A 20,711-nucleotide genomic window follows, 5' to 3' on the forward strand; every position below is an offset into this window, starting at 1 on the left:
AAAGTGAACGCCACTTTTCGATTTTGTGTCTTTCCTCAACAACCCAAAAATAACAAACATTATTTATGTACTGCAACTAGGGTTGGGCATCGTTTGAATTTGAATGATTCCGGTTCCGATTCCGATTCCTCGTTTCGATTCCGGTTCCTAACGATTCTCGATTCCGATTCTCTTAAGAGGCAGGGTCAAAAAAGTTTACATGTTTTAAATGAGCTAGCTAACCAGAGGTCTTTCTGGATGAAATGGTCTGAACTTCTCCATGAATTTTAATTCTATGAAATTTTTACTTTTTATGAACTTCATTTTGAATTTCGCACAGGGCTGTTTTCAACTAGTATAAAAATATCAAATCTATGAAATGAATATAAATGTTATGAATTCTCTTTTCACAGAGGTACACTTTTCACAAGATTAACGAGTTTAATTTATTTTTGAAAACTTCACATTTAGACATCCTGCAGGTACTTAAACATGTAACTGAGCTCCCACTGATGGGCTAACCTGGTGCAGAATATCGAACAAACAAAGAGGAGCAACTTGTACAACCTAGCCCAGATTAGCAGCAGGTACAGTATAAAATCAGAAACAGTTCTTGTTGAGGAAAATGATCATATCTGCCTTCTCAGGCAGTATGCGTGAGCGTTCTGGACAGATAGTGTCTCCTGCAGTGGAGAACACACGTTCACTGGGTGTAGATGAAGCTTGAACGCATAAATATGAGAAAGCAAGATCTGCCAGCAAAGGATAAGTCTTTCGTTGGTTCCACCACCATGCAGCATGGTCCTCACATAATGGCCGGTGGAATTTCCTGGTATGTCTGCAGCTCTCTCTCCACTATTTTCTTGATGGACATAGAGCTCTGCTGTGAGTCACAGCAGAGCTCCATGTCCATCAAGAAAATAGTGATAGATAATACTTGTTAGCTGCCTCAATGTTGGCATAAAACATATTCGTTACTTACCCGATAGTGCGGTGCTAGGGTGAGAGTCGGATCCGGAGGATGAAGCAACGGAGGAAGGCCGGCGCAGCGCGTCAAAGACGGGGCACGCTGTTATCTCTACACCATGACCCTGGAGATGTTTAATCATGTTGGTTGTACACCCTCCTTTGCACGATATAATCGTTTTGCAAGTGTTGCACCGAGCCGACTTGTCATTTATTTTATTAAAGTTAAGCCACACTTTCGAGCGCCGCCGCACAGTTTCCATGTTTACGCGAGCATAAACAGTTTCGCGTCTTCTCCGGAAGCTTCTTCTTCGTTAGTTTTCGGCGGCTTCTTCTTCCGGTCGGCGGACTGGGCATCGAAACTAGGAATCGAAATTTTAAAATTTTAACGATTCCGGGAGAACCGGAATGTTAGTCCTGGTTCTAATTGATGCTCGATGCCCAACCCTAACTGCAACTGTACATAACAATAGGAAATGGCACCGAATATCAGTCTGTAGTCCCTCCACACTCCCCACTGTACTCTTGCCCTGATACACACGGAATGCACACAGTGTGCATGTTTGTGTGAGTACACCACGGTCCTCAGGCGGTTATCTGCGGAGGTGTGGGCGACCCCGCGGCCCTACTGCCGCTGCTTAGCTGGTCCAGCTCCTTGATGAAGTGCCTGAGGTCGTCCAGGCAGCGCTGCTTGAGCTCCAGGAGGTTGGCCCTCAGCGGGGCCTGCAGCGGCTCCTCCAGGCTGGGCCTCTTCTCCACCAGCAGCTTCACCACCGTGCCAAACGTCTGGCACTCCCGCTCGTAGAGCTGTGGGCAGGACACAGAGCGGGACGCATCACAATCATGGAACTGATGAAGTGCTATTGATGATACAGTAATAATGCATAATAACGCTTTTTTTAGGCACACAAGGCGCACTCAGACCATAATCTAAGAACACCCTGTGTGTGCGAGTGTGTGGGTGATTGTGAGTGTGTGTGCATGTTTGTGTACATTTGTGTGTGTTTGTGCGCGCATGTGTATAAGTGTGTTTGTGTGTGTGAACATGGGAACGATAAGTTCCACAAGCTGTGAACACACCTCTCCAGATGCCTGCTCTCCATTCCAAACGCCTCCTCTGTGAACTTAACGAACCCATTCCAGCCGAGGAGGGTGTTCCACCAAACAGGTGTTTGAATGCGTCGGGGTGTACGTGCGGTTGTGGTTGCGTGTCCGAGCTTGTGGCCGTACACAGCGGCGAGAGCGAGGGTGAGGAGGTGTCAGAGTGGTGCGTTCGCCCCTGTGTTCTCCCTCGCAACATTACACCCAGCTCCCAGGTCCTACTCAGTGCTTCGGGGTCTCTTTCCCCCCCGCTTTTTTTTTCCCGTTTTACTGCCTGAACAAAGTGGCTGTTAACCTCTGTATTATCGGCCCAGGTGCCAGACCACTAAACCTTTTTCACCTGCAGGGAGCACAGGGGGGAGGGGCTATGCTCCAGCCCTGCATTTGATGCTCGCTAGAGGCTAGGGTCAGGCCTGGCTTTCACACCGCCCAATCAGAAGGCCTTAGAGCCAGGGAGCCGTCTGGAAGGGCGGGGTCCTGAAGAGGTCACCTGTACCGTGGCTGAGGCCAGACTTAAAGTCTATATGTGGCAGGGGTGTTTGACGCACAGCCCAAAAGGTACTGGGTTCAAACCCCAATGACCACAGCGCATGTCCGAGCGCAAACGCCCAAAGGCCCCGATATGCGCTGTAAATGAAGTACTCACCATCAACAACAAAATCGGTGTGTTCGAAGTGCTGTTCAACTGACTACGATGTGTGGGCAGTTTGTTTGATGACGCCAGTCACGTTGAGACGAGATGCTAACAATCACGTGGTGTGACTGCGTCAATAGCGGTTTGGTTTTAAGTGTATCGGGTTCTTAACCCCAACCTGCTCAATGATGACATGCATCGGAAAGGATGATGTTTACTGTAAGTGGCAGTTGTAGTAGCTTGGGATAATGTGTATTGACTTACATAATAGTAATAAGCAAGTCGACCAATGAATAATTGCTAAAAGGAGAGAAATATTTTTTTGCCAACTAAAAAACAAATGGTCATATAGTTGTTGCAATTGAAGGACTCAATATTTCTTCACTTGTATCCTCTTTGACATGTCAAAGCTAACCATATAACATTATGACCTATACTTATGGATTAAATGACTAGGCGATAGTATTCCCACTAAATAACCAGGTGGCATTTCTTTCTTGGGACTATAATACAAGCAAACGTTAATACAATCTAAATAAATGCTTGCAAGTAATTCATTTGTATATATTGATCAGAGCTGAATCATTTAAGCTCAACCAACAAGTCCCTCCAATATGTCACAAAAGTGAACGACTCATCCGTCTCAAAAGCAGACAGAAACAGACAGAAAGAAACACACACACAAGGCTCAGGATCTGACCGACGTGTGTGAGGGACCAGCAGAGGACTGGTCTGCTGCGGGCGCTGCCAGGGTCACACAGGGAGCTGAGGTTAACCACGGCCCGGCCTCATTCCCGTCAGGAGGACAGTAAATTTGATGACTGCATGGGTAGAGGAGGTGACTTGCGTGCATCTACCTCCGGACCCAGGCCTAACTCCTTATTATGTGCACTGGTTTCAAGTTCATTGACGGCTTCTGGGTTTGCTTACGCCGGGAAATGGAGTATGAGGGTATGACAGTGTTATATTAAAAGTACAGTCATTGATATTGTATGGTTTGCTTCACTGCCGGGAAGACTCAAGAATCAACGTTGGACTCCTAATTGAAAGGTTCTGAGTTCAAACCCCAGTGTGTGTAAGTGAGGCATCCTGGAACAAGATGCCAATCACCTACGGGTTCATTGGCATGTCTCGACAACAAAATTATGTAAGACGCCTTTGGTGAAAATCACTGCCAAGTGGCTAAAACCAAATCGAAGAACACCCCAAAACGTTAATTGAATTGACTATAATGGCAACCGTAAAACTGTTTGAACCCGCTGACATTCTATGTCTACAGCTGTGCAGATTCGAGGACTAGACACAGGTAGATGAGAATCTGAATAATAACACTACAGTCTGCCATGCTCTCCCAAAGAGGGAGGGGGGGGAATGAGTTGGGCTACATTTCACTGCTCTACATGCCAATTAAATGTCAGAGGAAGTAAAAGAGAGAGAGGGCGAGAGAGACGTGGTCCCTCTGGCCTCCTTGGAAGTCTGAAGCTCTCTTGAATTCCCATCCTAGACCTTCCCTCCCCCTTCCTCCTCTCTCCCCTCTCTCCCGTCCGACTTCCCCAACCAACCCTACAACCCTGATGGCACCCCGGATGAACCAGCTCCAGCATGTTGATCTGTCTGACACACACACACACACACACACACACACACACACACACACCAATCTGTTCCCTCCCGCATCCCTGAATCACCCTGACATTCCGCAGCGCGTCAGTCAGGAGGAGACAGAAGTGCGCCGGTCGAGACAGACAAAGAGACGCATTTATGTATCCAATGTCACGGCTCCTGGGATGAAACTCAAAACGAAACGGGAAAAACCGTGAAACCTGTTTAAGTGAGTAAGGATGCAACACTCTGTCTCCTCTGAGCCAGTCGGAGGCATCCAGCGGCGCTGGTGAAATGGTTGTCTTTGTCTGGAGTTTAAATCACAGTATTGTTACTGATAAAGGCGATTCAAATTTTCGTTTTTTTTTTAACTATTTCTGTATTTACCATTCAGCCTGAATATCACAAATAATTGCCAATGGAAATCGCAGGATAAAAGCCTACATTGACCTTGTGCTTTTGCTTGATTTGTCTGACAAGCAGCCAACCGAAACTGAAGCAAACCACTCATTTTTTTGTAAGAAAACAAAGAAAAAGACGACCCAACATTGGCCTCACAAATACCTGCAAAAGTGATTCACAGGTCAACTAAAACAAAACAAAACCAAAAACGACCGGCAACGCCTTGCTGTTCCTCCTCAAGCCTGGGAGAAGGCGGGACATCGGAGAAACATAACAAAAGCAAAAGCAACACGCGGCGTCCTCGCACTCAGGGGGCGGGGCCGAGAGGGGCGCGAACCCGCCGGGAGGACGCAAATAACCCCGGCGGTGGAAGATGTTTGGGCTGCGCCATCTCCTCCAACGTCTGGAGACGCTGCCGAGCGCGTCCGTGACCTCGCACATAATGACAGTGTTGCGGCGGCGGTGGCGGCGACGACCGCAAAGCTGCTCACGGCCCGTGTGGCCGAGCGAGCCCGGGGCCGGGTTTGTTCCAGCAGCTACGAGCGAGTCGACTGGGAGCTTTTCCCGGTTCAAGTCAGAGTAACGAGGTGTCGTGGAAGAGGGTGTGACTTTCCCTGCTGCGCCCAGTGAGAGTTGGAAGGTTTCGTTTGGACGGAGGATGAGTGTAGCGCGAGGGGAATCTGTAACCGATTGCGAGGGGTTAAACGAGACTAAAGTATGCCGTGTGCATACTGCTACCCACCCGCGCACACAAACGCAAGCCGACAAGCACGCACACGCACACTGAAGCACGTAGCACTGATTGTGTTTGCCATCTTTCAAAACAAAGTCTCTCTGTAGCCTCTCTCAATCCACCGTTGGCACCGGCATTGATTACATTTTCACCTCGTGTGCCCATAAACCGTTTATTTATTCTTTGAAGTCAGAAGGGGAGAGGGGCCTTGTAGCCCTAGGGTTTGGTGAATACCACTCCCATGTCAGTTAAAATACAGAAGAAAAACAAAAACAGGAAGAATGCACTGGGGCTTGGTGTATGCGAGTCCTTGTGCGACTGTTTGTGTGTCCTCTTGTGTGTGTGTGTGTGTCTGTGTGGAATTTGAATGTCCACTACACGCAATTAGACTACGTATATTGTAATTTGCCATTACAGTGGGTGTGTGGGCGTGTGTATGTGTGTGTGTAGGAAAGGCTGTGGGAAGGTTTCGCCCCATGTGACTGCTGATCCATAGGCTGATCCCGGGGCTGATAGTGGGGGCCACACACACGGGCCTGAAGCCCCAGAGATACAGCAACACTGGGGGTCCATGACTGGGGCAACCACCCAGATCGGATGTTTGTGGACTTACTAAATAACGGGGGTACAGACAAGAGATGTGTGTTTGTGAGCTGGGATATGGAGTGGAGCCTGGAGGGGAGGGTCCGATAAAGATTACACACACACACAAACACACACACACTTGAGTTCTGCTCAAATGAGTGGCTATGCAGGCAGGGGTCCGGCCTAACAAGGGAAGTGGGGTAATGAGTGAACGGCTGGTACACATTAGGGGATATTAAAAGAGCCATTTTAATCACTCAAGCTGCAAACCGGACCTCTCGACAGAGAGCGGGCTAATAGCTAAAATGGATCTGTTTCATTTGCGCTGATTGAAATAATGAATGGACTCTGTAAATCACTACCAGGCACTTAGCCAGGGCTGGGATAGCCACAGCCTCTGCAATAGCGTAATCAGCTTGCTTTTGTGTTTCGGTGTACTTCTCTTTCTGCGTACGTTCACTTCCTCCGGCCTGATTTGCCTGGTTCAGGTATCGAGTTTCCCTTCTGTCGGTCAACCTGAACCATCCTTCTCCCCACTGGTACGAATCAGGCCCCTCAGTGTGATTGCAGCCTTCAATACGTATACGTTCCCACTGTTAGGAGAAGATATTCTGATTTTCACATCGCCCTCCAATAGCCCTATGGGACACAAGGGTTGCTCTGGGTCAATGCTGTGTATTTGAGGTTGTGTTTCCTTGTAAAAAAAGAAAAGAAAAAAGAATGAGAATGAAATCCATCCGGTAGCGGACATGTGATGCAGACGTCTGTCCATCTCTCACTCTAGCAATAAGCCACTAAACCTCTCTCGACGCAAGGCTGCCTTCCAGGGATGTGATGGATCAGTGTGTGTGTGTGTGTGTGTGTGTGTGTGTGTGTGTGTGTGTGTGTGTGTGTGTGTGTGTGTGTGTGTGTGTGTGTGTGTGTGTGTGTGTGTGTGTGTGTGTGTGTGTGTGTGTGTGTGTGTGTGTGTCTCTGCGTGTGTGCGTGCGTCTGTGTGGTGTGGCCCTCGCCACACCACAACTGTATTCTGGTTGGGGAACGGCACACTGAGCATAACGCACGCTGGTGCCAAGAGACGTAGGCCCTCGTTGGGTGGCCCCTCATGGGCCCCGCGGGGCCGATTCTTCCCCGCTTTTAACGGGAAGAGATAAGTGGTACTGTAGCGGGCCGCGCTGCAGCTGTAGGGGTCGTCACACAATATAATAGCACCGCCGCGAGGAGGGCATCGCAACCTGTGGTTAATTAAGAGCGTTCTGCCGACTCATCAGCCCTCTCAACGGCAACGATTCCACCGCCCAAATTAGGAGTTTGCATGAGGGAGCAGGCTGCCAGTGACTGCGTTTCATTGGTTTTGAGGCAACCATGTGAAAGGCAGGGGTTGTTGAGGATAAACTCGCTCCTGGCAGATTTAGCATCACATCACGTGTTGTCGCTTTTCTGTTTTGTGTACCATAACGTGTCAAAGGTTGGGAAAGGAAGGTTATTTGGAATCATTATAATAACGACTACCTGATTCTGTAGTACTGATGCATTCAATTGAATACAGGAACGGTCTTTAGAAATAATGATAATAATAACAACAAAATGATTCCTCGCACAGCGCTTAAGAAGTACAAACCGGTAGCACCATGTTCAGGCGAGCATTGAGATTCAGAAGTAAAAGCTTGAATATATTGAAACCTCATTATGTCCTTCTTGCCGTGAAAAAGCCACCACTCTCTCACACTCTCAAACTCGATTCAGCAGGCCCTTCACCGAGCGAACACCCTTACCTCCTCGATCTCCAGAGCCTTTTTGGTGATGGCCTGGGCCCGGCGGGCTTTCAGATCCTCCGTGGGGGCGGGGCTCCCCTCAGGGCTTGCGGACGGAGGAACCTCCGGCGGACCCACCACGGACACGGGGACGCTCTCCTGGCGAGGTCAAAGGTCGAGGGTTAGAGCTCAGGTCACAGGGTTTAGAAAACTGGTTCAGATTTCAAAGTGCCGGGCGAATGTTGTGAGGGAGCCCTGCCTTTGCCCTGTGAGGAGTTTAGTTAAGTTTCCTGTGTTTGCCGTGTGTTGGGATATGTCACACAGCAGCGCGTTGGAGTGTGTTTCGCAGTACTGACCCCCTGATCAAAAGGTTTCCCGGAGGCCAGTGAACGCTCAGGTCACACGAGTGCGCTAATCAGCAGGATTTATAATTGGTGGAGGGGAAAAGTAAAGTTCAATAACTTTAAGTTTTAAAGCCCATTGAAATTGCTTTCATCTCTGCACATTACGCATTCAAAGTAGCACTCGTGTAACTGCTTAAATCGAACTGGTCGATGCATGTTATTTTAGTCCAATAAGCACTTCTAGTTTCATGGACCGCTCGTGTCCCCTTTCCCTGGTGACTCCCATTCTCCTTTCCTTCTGCTGAAACGCTGGTCGTCACGCCCGGTAAATCCCCTTTCCGATGTGACCATCACCCAACACCACAGCCGGGCGGGTGCTGTTAATTCACCTGAACGTCCTGCGGTGGGCAGTAAAACCCAATACATAGAACACAATCATCTGTAGCAAATTGTATTCACCACACCGAGCAAGAAGTGTTTCGGGGAGTTTTAATGGTGTTCCAGACCAATGATTTAAAGGCCCACCGTGTTATTCAGCCCCGGACAACTCCGGAAGACGCAAAGTTTTCCGGTCGGTTAAACCAAAATGGAGGCCGGTTTCATGTTTGCGACCTCCGAGTAGCTCATGTCATAGTGTGCTTGTCTCCCCACCCAACAACCAACCCACCCACCTTGGACACCGCAGAGCCGTGTGATGTTGTGTTGTCGGGCCTGTTGGAATTGTGTCTCGATGAGGCTCTGGACCTTTCTGAGGAAACACAGCCAGCACATACACAGGAAGAAAAACAAAATGGCTCAACAGAAATGTGGAGATAATTCGGAGCAAATGGACGTCGGGGAAATGTTGACAAATGTTCCTGACCGGCATTGTTTAATTTCGGGGCCATAATGGAAACATTATAGGCGGCAGTAATCGAGTTTGTGCGTGAGCCATAGCTGTCAATCACTTGGTTTGGCGCAGCAGGGGCAGAAGGAAGACAAAATGCTACGGGCTGTTGGACAGCTAGAGACCGGTGCTTGCTGCCAAGTCGTGGTCTTAACCAGTGGTTCTCAAATGGGGATGCTCATATCCCGGGGGCGATACTCGGAAAAGAAAAATACAAACAGATTGAAAATATGCAAATCCAAAAGACTACAGTACTCCCATATCAAATATAAATGGAGATGCTGCATCCAACACAACAACTAAAATCAGGCCCATATTTCTCATTAAAAGGCAATTATCGATGTACAAAAGTTGAGTGTTAAATGTCTAGCACACACACACACACATATTTCTATAGACGTTTTAGGAAAAAAAAACAACTTTACTTCGCAATTAAACAATGGATAAAAAACACTCAAACCTGGATTAGCCTACATACACTGAGGAAATTTGCAGCCAGCTGCTCATAACTCACACTGCGATGCATATACAGTCGGTCCATATGTAGAATCCTGGACATGCTGGGTTGTTACTCTACTAGCACTCAGTTATAGAGATGGCTAGCTCCCATTGCATGGACTGTGTTTGTGTTTACAATATGCCAATCTGGGTCCTTTACCTGTCATACTAGCTTAGTCAAGTGAGAGCTGAATGAACACCACCAATAGTAAAGTCAGTCCGTTTATTTGATTTCAGCCATATGGGGTGAGTATAAAAACATTTGGCAGTTCATTGTGACTATTTCATCTTCAGAAAGATAAAACCACCATCATGAAGGGGGGAAATGACTTGTCACTCAACAAACTGAGTGAAAGAGTTATCAAAAGATTTCAAAACATCCTTCTACAGTGAGAAAGATGATATTTCCAATAGCAAGGTAGCTGCCAACAGCCATTAAGAACAGTGGGTGAGAAGTTTTGAAACTGTACTCACCCTCTACTTTAGATATGACATAAGAACATTCTAGAAATAAGACATTCTGACCACATAATGACAAATGAATATCATTATATTTGCATTGGTACTCTGAGTCAAGTTACTATTTTAGTGATACAAACCATTTGGTATTAATACCTATTGTTCACCTGGACAATAAAGCGCATTATTCATCAGCTCCAGAGTATCCAATTGGTTAGTTCTTTGGTGTGTGGTCCACTATCAAAGAGATGTTTTAACCAGAGCTTGGTGTGTATGGTGATGGGTCCCATGTTCAGCGGCCTTTGATGTTTGGCCCTAATTAGTGTTGCAGATGAATGGGTGGAGGTGGAGGGGAGGGACAACTCTTTTGTAGCGCTTTTTTATTGCATCTTCCAAGGGGATGGAGGACATAAACTATTCAGTGTGGTGCTCAGAAGCCTCCACCTGTAACCCTCAGAGTGCAAGCCTTCACGACATCGGCTCGGCATTAACCTAAGACATACTGACCCATCTGCGCCCATGTGTTTCTACGTAGGTCACTGGTTCAAGGGCTTGTGAAAAGACTGAAAACCCCACAAAAATGGGTACAATTACAGGCCTGCACACATGGTTTCAAACCCATCTGTTAAGGCAGGGCACAAACGACTTAGTCACCGAGGTCAACCTGTGGATCTGAAGGCGACACACCTCAATAAAAACCAGAGCTTCTCCTTCTCCCAGTGTAGAACCTCGGTGTGGCGTTTATTAACATCTTAAAAGGGGGCCAAGCACACCTCAGCGCCCTGGCCCCCACCCCACCTCCCAAAACAGATGCTTCATCAGCAGCACCTCCATTCCTACAAGCCTGAGGATCCATGAATGAAGCCATTCAGTCTCCCCGAAACACAGGCGTGCACAGAGTGGGAAAAACGCTCATGCCGGAACCAATAAGTATGAATGTAGGTACCTTCTTTTGCTGAGAGGCTGAGGATATTCGTACTACATGGTAGTACATAAAACATAGAAGATCATAACCCTGGAAACGCAAGGTCACAGCACAATGTCCTCTGTTATATTGGGAGCATAGGAATCTTAATTATTGTGTTGGCATAATGTTTTTTGGTCATTGTTAAGTTATTATTTTGAAACGATTTGACATGATGGGGAGACAATTGTTGCATTTCAAACTGCCACAGCTATTCTCTTGATTCCTCTCAAAATGGTGGATAAGCGCCAACAGAACATGATGCTAACTGACGTACAAACCCTTTTCAGAAACCTAAGATGCCTTCGTATCACATTGTATTACAAGATGAGAGTGTATTAAAAGAAAAAAAACGGTGTAAAATGGATCTGGGATATGTTTAGTATGATAACGAGTTGGAATGTTTGCTTGGGAGCAAAAAAGCCTGTATAGACGCATTCTTAAGTTGGCTGTTTTTAGCCGATACTACCAAAACGCTATAATCTTGGAACAATGGGGGCATGTGTTATGGTAAAAACTAAATCGCTATTTTAAACCACTTAAAAGGCAAGAAGTAGCCCAACACTTCTTTTGTAGTATAATAAGGGTCTTGCCATATAAAACAAGGCATTGATAACTTTGTAAGTGTAAAGATTGTTTATTAAAAAGGATATTTTATACACACAATACCATCAATAGTTCACCCGTCGACGCCATCTTGTTTTTAAGACTCGAGTGGATTGGCAAACACAGAGCTTGCGCGTTGTTGATGGATGTCACAATCTCTGTGTTGGTCAATCTATCAAAATAAGATGGCGTCGACGGGTGAACTGCTGATGGTATTGTGTGCATAAAATGTCCTTTTTAATAAATAATTAAATACATTTTAAGTTATCAATGCCTCGTTTTATATGTTAAGACCCTTATTATACTACCAAAGAAGTTTCGGGCTACTTCTAGCCTTTTAAGTGGTTTAAAATAGCGATTTAGTTTTTACCATAACAGATGCCCCTATCGTTCCAAGTTTATAGCGTTTTGATAGAATCGGCTAAAAACAGCCAACTGAAGAATGTGTCTATATGCACTTTTTGCTCCAAAACGAACATTCCAACTCGTTATCATACCAAACATATCCTAAATCCATTTTACACCGGATTTCTCCTTTGACAACTTACCAGAGGTCCAGTAGTGACCATTGTCTTGTTCTTTCCCTGCAAGAACACAATCACAGTCATTCTCCATCGCACACAACAATAAGGATAGTAAATTTATTAATTATTAATCCCTATAAAGAATAAGTGGGCCGACACACAGTGTAGTCGGTTGTAGAAACCAACCATTTTTTTTACAATATATGTATATAATAAATTACATTTGATGGATGCTTTCATCCAAAACGTGCAATACATGAGTGCAAGCATTCTTAGCGTGGGCAGGAAAGACGGGAACCGAAACATAACTCTGGCAGTGTTTATACCACTGAGCAGTAGTACTAACTAAGCTACACAGGACACACAACAAACTGTGATTTTTTTATTCAAAGGTAGGACCTACTTCTTTGCTGGAGCTGCTGGTAGGTGTAGGAGTTCTCCTGGTCCGGGGAGAAGCTTCTGCCTCGGCCTTCGAACCCTGCGTGTGAGGCAGGCAGGGATGCATGGGGGTCCCTCCTCACAAGCGATCTCCCCCAGAGAGGATGACGCGAGTCCCGTCTCTTGTAGCCGTTATTGTCCTGGCTGGAGGGAAAACCGGAAGGACATGAAGGGGAGCACGGCCCATCTTCCTCTGAGCGGACGACGTACACAGGATGGTGGAATCAAGTAGAAATGGAACAGTTGTGCCGAGATCACAATATACCTGGGTATGATTTACCATTTAGGTTTGTATCTCAAAGACGTGTAGCATACATTTGTTTTAGAATATCAGGATTCTCAGCCTTTCACAGCCATCTTCTGCGGAATAGGTATATTTAGGCTCTAAGCCACATGCAGTATGTGTGCAAGTCATAAGGTATTGCTTTCTATTGCAAGCCCAACTGTTCTTATTGTTTTAGGTATTTGTCAAAAATCCATTTTTTTGTATTATTTAATTAACTGCTGCTTCACTGTTGATACAATTAAGTGAACATTAATGCTTTCAATTTAAATAGAGTGTGCCACTTTATGAACCGTGTGTGTATTTCATGCAGGAAGAGAAAGACATTGCAGAGTGAATAATGGATCCATCTAAAAGGGTCATTCTGCTTTCAAGTGGAACCCCAAATATGTAAAAAGTGGCAGACTTATAGGGCCGGGCTTCCAAGAAAGGAGGTCCAATTTCAAGCATGGAAGGCTAAATAACAAAAAGATCAGACACTGTCTGTTGGGAGCATGAGAATCCACACTTAAAACCAGATACAGGGTTAGATACATTATTATTATTATTATATTTTATTATTAAGAAGCAGTCCTATCTTAACGAGCAACGCTTCCAGTCAGGCTGCAGACATTAGGGTTGTAACGCATTAAATTTCCGTCTGGTCAACCCATCCCACTACCCTCTATTGCATTGTTAAAAATAGTGCATCATAACGTGGTCCAAATAAACGCAACGACGACAAAGGCGGTTAAAAAATGAGTGTGATAATAAATAATCCCCCCAAAAGCAGGACGTACCCCCGGTTGGCGTATAGAAGGGAGGGTAGGACGACCCGAGACCCCCGGCCATGGCGTGGCCCCGTCGGATCGGACGGCCTCCCCCTCGTCTTCCGTCCCAGATCGGGGGAGGTTCTTCCACGGCTCCTGGGTTGGACCGGATCAAACAGACAAATTGTCACTCAGTTCAGTTTAGACACCGCTTTAAACCAGCTACAGGCATGGTAACGGCTATGGACAGCATTAAAAGGAGAACAACAATACATAGAATAATTATGAAACTACTGATCCGACATCAAAGTTGGGTGTTTCAACCTCCGTGTTCACACCATCAGAGAAAGTGTATTGATGTAATGGTCGGTTGTGTGGGCACACAGTTACAGAGAGACTAGAGGGGTACTTTAACTTACAATTCAGCAATCAACGGAGTGGATTCCAACATGCTATTTCAATTTCAAATCATGGAATATGCAAAAAGACAAATCAACAATGGCTGATTATGGTTTGTTGATTACTCAGCTGTAGTCTTAATTGATAAAATATAAAAGTATAGCTTTGAACGTTTTAATGAGACCACTTGCATATTAAATCATTTCCTGTCAAGTCCATTGAACTTTGTGCTTAAGCCCTCGGTTGCGACCTGCTCACGGTTAAATATTCAAACGCTCCAACCCTGTGATACCTCAGCAACAAGCTGGAGAGTAGCAGAGGTATAAATGAACCAGCAGCACCTGGTCCTGCTGACCTACCCCTGAACCTGCGCCACATCCCCAAACAAAGAACAGGCCTAACTAGACCTCAACCTTTTATGACTTATGGCCTGTTTGAAGTAGCCAGCGCTCTGCTCTGCATTTAGCAGGAGAAACTTAATTGCCATTGTTGCATTGCTGCAGCACTCCTGTAAAACCAACACCACAGTGCTATTGACGAAGGAAAACTCAAACAAAAACAGACGTGTCGATATAGGATCAACTAAAGGGTGGTCTTATTCTGAGGAGACCCTTTACACAGTCAGTCCTTAACTTCAGGCAAACTACAGGGTGCTTTCCTTAAGACAACAATTAAAACCGTAAAATACATATTACTTGGTCCAGAACACTTTAAAATCTGAAGCTTAATCTCAAGAAAACCAACCAAAACATTAGGAAACATTCGGTCAGTACCTAATCTCAGTCATACTATTTTGTAGCATAACTATGAAAGAAACTAAAGATACCCAGTGTGCTTCTACCAGTGCCGGCCATACAGGCGGTAGCGTGGATAATTAATTGAGGAGGGCCGGGTTATGAAAACACTTCGCGGGACACAGCTTTGTCTGGCAAAAGGGTTGCTTTGATGGTTCAAAGAGGAACTCCTTGTTGTACTTATGGCAAACCCCCATACACTCATTATCTACCGTTTCTCCTTTAATGTCTGGAACCCCCCCCCAAGAACAAAAAGACACACGTTCTTTTATTAACGAGAGGCTTATGATAGGACACTTTTTTGTGCATTAGTGTGTAGCAGTTGCTCTATTCACACAACCGGAGGGGGGGGGGGTGCACTACGACCAAGAGAGCAGCGTTTTCACGGTCGCTTTCCCGCTAGGACGATGCGTTAACCTTTCGCCGCTGGGCCCTATGAAAAGTCTTGAGTTTCCGTTGGAAACGAGCTGACCTTTGCCGTCCGGACCCTGAGACCGGGGGCCTGGCCGAGGCACGGCGGTGCCGCTCTAAAACGCACCGTGCAGAGGTCAGGTTCGACCAATTGACCGGCCGTAAATCTGGGGGGGCGCTGGCAGACAGAGGAGCATTGGCCGCCTTCAGCCCTGTGACACAGGGCTGTTGAAGAGGTTTAGTTCGGGGGCATAAATGTCTCTCTGAGAAGCGGCCGTCTCCATAAGAATGTAGCACACATTCAGAATGCACCCATTGCTCAGGCTGGTTGTCTTATTGTTTTGTTTGTGTTATTTGCCGTCTTAAACATGCACATGGTGCTAAGCGTGCATCGGTGAAGTGAGGGATAAGGGCATTTTAATAATGGTCAAATAAAGTTTATGAATCCGTTCCTCCAAACTCTCTCTTTTTGCACATCCAATTCAGAATAAAATTCAAAGGATGTATAAGTACTTCCTTAACCGAAGCACACGTCGGATAGGTAAAATCTCTCCGTCAATACCTCAGCGAAGTCACAACTTTTCTCTGTTTTGGGACCTCAGTGGTGAACCGAGCTCCCTACCGATGTCAGGACCGCAGAGTCGCTCACCAGCTTCCGCAAAAGACTCAAAACTCACCTGTTCAAAGTTCATCTCGACTCTGCATAGAAACCAATGCACAGCCAACATTGAATGTTGTACGTCCTGGCACTTGTACATTGCACTTATTCAAGGTACTTAATTGTGTAGCATCAAGAGTAGCTGCTATCGCTGCTTTACACGGGGAATGGGTTAGCCTAGCGATTGTAATACTTGCACTTGGTTCTATGAACATCTTTACTGTACCGACAGCGATATATTGTTTCACTTCTTATGACAAATGTACTTATTGTAACAAATGCACTTATTGTAAGTCGCTTTGGATAAAAGCGTCTGCTAAATGCCCTAAATGTAAATGTAAATGTACCTGGGGGATACTCATCCAACAGCACTAACCAAAAACCATTCACTTGCATAATCTATATCAAAGCTTAAGCAGAGATGGAGGTGACACGCAACGTGGACATTATGGTTCGAACTCAGAATCATTTTGGAAGGGGCTATTCCCCCTTTTTCAGGGGATTGCCATTTAAGTAATCAAACAGAGAGATCTAGCGATAGAAGAGGTAGTTTAAAAGCACAAAAAAGGTTTGGTGGAGATCCTTAGGTGTGTGTGTGTGTGTGTGTGTGTGTGTGTGTGTGTGTGTGTGTGTGTGTGTGTGTGTGTGTGTGTGTGTGTCGGGGGGGGCGGGGGGGTTGGTTCTTTAGCCCAGAGAGTCCGGACAGTGCAGTCCTTTGTGTCCTGTTGGGGCTCCTGGTAGCAGAGTGTGTGTGTGTGGTGGTGGTGGTGGTGTCGGGCGGTGCATGAATTCTTGATCCATGAACTATTGCCACCTCAAACTGTCTGGGGCAAGATGGCCATCTAAGAGGTATGTGTGTTAGGAGACCCCAAATTGAGCTGCCCTGTGTGGGGGGCCACGCCTCGACCAAAACCAAGGACTGCTTTAGTTTAGAGTTTAGAAAAGTTTAACAATGATTGATACTTTCTCATGCCCCTCTCTCCTGACTGAAGCATTTGTATTACCAGAGCAATTATACTGCTGTTTTGGGAGTTTCGAATGAATGTGCAATAACGACATTCCATTGCTTTTCAATAGAGGTTAATACTAATGTGCTCATTCCTCATTACCGAATGTGTTAATAGGATGCTGCTCCTTGTTTTAGTTTTTCAGAACACAGGTCATATCTACCAAAATAATTGTTAAACTCGACCCGGTAAAATACAGTCCTCTACCACCTCCTTGTGGCACGTTTGAATATTACACGCACAGTGTAATAACGTTATATATAATACATACATACATACATACATACATACATACATTGATACATACATACTATTATTACACTTTGCGTATATACAGACACACATATATACAAAACATTTTGAACTCAAAGAAGAATGCAACAACACACACAATAAATACAAATAATCTGTTTAAATTACCTTATCTCAACCTGCCGCCTTAATTGAGTGTCATCTCTGGTTTCACCGCAATAGTAAGCCTGAACAAACATAAAACGATATGTATAAAAGATAAGTTGTGGTATTATGCACCGTTGCTTTAAATGTGACACTCTGGAAACCCATCGATAACAGCAGCATAAAACTGAAGTGCATGATCATATCTTACTTTCTTAAAGGACCCATATTATACCACCAGGTGTGAGTGTAATAAGCCGTTACAAGCCGTTTTGAAAATCTGCCTCTTCTTACATCACAAGTGGGCGTGTCCACCTAGATATGTGCTGGATATATCAGTCTAGCAGACTACCCAGTGGACTGTAGCTAACGTTGTTCATCTATCCGTCATACATCTAGGTGGACCTGCCCACTTGCGATTTCAGAAGAGGCAGATTTTCAAAACGGCTTGTAACGGCCAATCACACTCACACCTGGTCGCACAATATGTCACCTTTAATGTTGTGAACTGCTTCTTGAGCTTTCTAACATTAACAACGGTAAAGTCAAGATGGCCGTACCTCCGGTGGGGATGGGGTGGCTTTCCTGTGGATGCTGAGGAAGCCCTTGTCTTCGTCTGTGTATCGGTCCTTGCTCCAGTCAGGGGCGAAGCTGTCCTGGCTGTAGTCCCCCTCCAGGCGGGACACCGTGGCCCTTCTCTCCACGATGTTTACCACTCTCTGGAATGTCACCTGGAAGCACCGCAGCCATGATGTGAAAGATGACATATTATGGTGTGTTACAGATGCCTCGGACAGCAGCCTCCCAGAGTTGCAAGAGGGAAATCTCCCAGCTTTCTTGAGGCATGTCACGGAGGCAAGGCCCCTTTTGGTCGGTCCCCCTCGGAATTTTGAGAGTATACCGAGTTCAGCGAGGCGACTTGACAAACAAAAATGGCTGCGCCCATAAAGAGATTTATTTTCTTTGTATTTGTACCACGTTGGTCGTTTTATTGTCGATTTTAAATGCTCTGACACACTTGATTACGTTGTTACTTCATTCCGGTCCCCAATTTATGCATTGCATGGTCTTGATGTGCGTGAAATACAATGTAAAGTTGTGTTGTTTGTTTTCGAGCTGGTGTGCTAAAGAGGCGAATGTAGCTAACAATAAACAATGACTAGCCGATGACATGACACAATCACAAAGACGAACGGGATACGGGATAAATGCTACGAGACAAGTTACGCCACAAGTGCAACTCGGAAGGCTGGTGTCCGAGGCATCTGGAACACACATTATACCATCAGGTGTCAGTGTGATTAGCCGTTACAAGCCGTTTTTAGAATCTGCCTCTTCTGACATCACAAATGGGCGTGTCCACCTAGATGTATGTTGGAAAGATGAGCAACGTTTGCTACAGTTCACTGGGTGGTCTGCTAGACTGATGTATCCGGCATACATCTAGGCGGACATGCCCACTTGTTATGTCAGAAGAGGCCAATTTTCAAAATGGCTTGTAATGGCTAATCAAACTCACACCTGGTGGTATAATATGTAAATTACCGTGTTCTTTCAGAAAGTCGCAGAGTCAGGATCGCTTTTAACTCACTTTATTTGGTAAAGGTTTGGTATGATATCTATGAAGCAAAAGGAGGAGAATTGTATAGGCATGCGTCGAGATACGCTTAGCTGGGCATCTGCTGATGCCCTGTCTGGAGGTCCCTTGGGCTATGTGTTGTGACTTTAATAATGGGCAAGCGTGGCCTCCGTAATGTGCTCTGTTTAGCTAAGCATGGTGCTGAGCTCCCGCCTCCTGGATACCCGTATGTGTACTCAGGGCTGGTCCCTTGTGGCTATGTGCGTGGAATTACGCTTTTTTTTGTGGCCTCGAGCGTCTGGGATTCTCAGACACCTGGCCTGCTTGTATCTCTAGAATTGATACGTGAATGAATGGCTCCTCACATGAGCCGGACGCCTCCCTAGTCACCAAGGACAAATCTGGCCTCTTAGTATGCGTCAAACACCTTTAAATAATATAACATTTGAGTATGGGGAATCAAACCCCTTACCATGGTGATTATCATGACATGCTCAACAAGTTGAGCAGGTAGAGCACTGAAGCTGTCTCACTTTACAGCAATAGACAATAGTAACGATGGTATTATGATAACCAAGTCTTGCTCAATAAGAAGTCTCGCTCTGACTATGCAGGAAGAGAATGGTGTTGACGTGAGTGAGAGTTGGAGAGAGGAGTGCCGGCAAGAGTTTTTTGTTTTGGACAACAGAAAGCGTAGCAGAGTGTTAGCTCAACGATTGGGTGAAGGAGGATTGAGGTTTCAAGAATAGGGAGATTTCCTACAACAACTCGATTCTATCGAGAGCTCTCCCCGAGGGACACTCGGTTATGCGCAATAACAAAACAAGTGAAAGATCCCACTTTTTTTTTTATCAATCTGTTGGGATCCTGTCTATTTATAACTGAGCCGATCAGTGGCAAAAATAGGCACGCTGAGCCTGTTTTGCGACTGCTAGCGCTGAAGTGCTCTTGCTCAATTCTGGTCCAATGTCAGAAATTGTTTTTCACATAAGTCAGTGCACAGAAAATAGGTAAGAGGTTTAACATCCCAAGCTTATATTGTGGAACAATCTTCAGAATTTGTATCAAGTCATGCCTCCAAATAAGGCAACTCTTTCTTTAGCAGTGCTGGTTTCGATAAGCAATGTGGACTTCCCTTACCTCTCTTGTATCCGTTTGCATGAAGCATTCATCATAGGCCTCTCTGACAGATTTTTGATCGCGATGATATGCCACTGAAAAATGAATGATTCAACAGGAACAAAGATTCTGATGAGCCAATAACATACTTACAGCAGTTTACTTTGGTTTAATATATATTTGTTTCAAACTTACAACCTAGGTTAGTTCAGCAAAAGTGAAATGGGAGGCATAAATCTGAATAGATATGTTGCAGAGTGGAGGGGTTATAGTCACTCACTTCTTTCTCTGTGCGCTGTAGAGAAATACCAGAGTAGAAGGGTCAAATGAAGGGTCCTATGAAACAAAATACAACCAAAACAATTATAAATCATAATCAAACAGATGGCGGGCTCCATTTAGTCAAATGTGTACAAACACCTTTGAACCCACAACATTGTGAAAAGTTATAAAGAGAGTGGACCTTGTCCGTACAAGGGACACATTTCACCTGGTAACTTTAGGCCTATTTGACGATAATTAAACGAGGAAACAAGTTCACAGTATCATGCACAATAAACACAACAACAGGGTATCTTACCAATCACGTCTCAAGCCTCACGTCATAACCATGGTTGGGGAATGCATTTTACTAGTTATTTTTTTGCAACACTGTAGTTACTGGTTGCTAGAAAACATGTAAATAAAATATAAACAACACACTGCAAACACTCGCATGGATTAACAAGAGTATGTTTTTCTTCGCTGGTCCATTTACCCCACACATTGTGAGATGCCGCCCCCATCTGGCCTCCAACGGGACCACATTCAGTGTGTACCCAGAACTGAAAATGTGGGCGCAGAA

General features: G+C 45.5%; 1 protein-coding gene across 1 annotated transcript; it reads right to left on the reverse strand.

Moving 5' to 3' along the window:
* Positions 1-757: 757 nt before the first annotated feature.
* Positions 758-20,601, reverse strand: LOC307080835 (uncharacterized protein). Its single transcript, XM_079743761.1, has 12 exons — positions 20,448-20,601; positions 20,148-20,203; positions 19,889-19,962; positions 17,730-17,900; positions 17,194-17,252; positions 13,535-13,660; positions 12,438-12,616; positions 12,059-12,094; positions 8,769-8,845; positions 7,775-7,912; positions 917-1,752; positions 758-862 (listed from the first exon to the last, which is right to left on the reverse strand). Coding segments are annotated over exons 2-11 (1,083 nt in total). The 5' UTR covers positions 20,149-20,203; positions 20,448-20,601; the 3' UTR covers positions 758-862; positions 917-1,530.
* Positions 20,602-20,711: the final 110 nt, after the last annotated feature.

This window comes from Pollachius pollachius (genome assembly GCF_949987615.1).
Source record: "Pollachius pollachius genome assembly, chromosome: 9".
Lineage (NCBI taxonomy): Eukaryota > Metazoa > Chordata > Actinopteri > Gadiformes > Gadidae > Pollachius > Pollachius pollachius.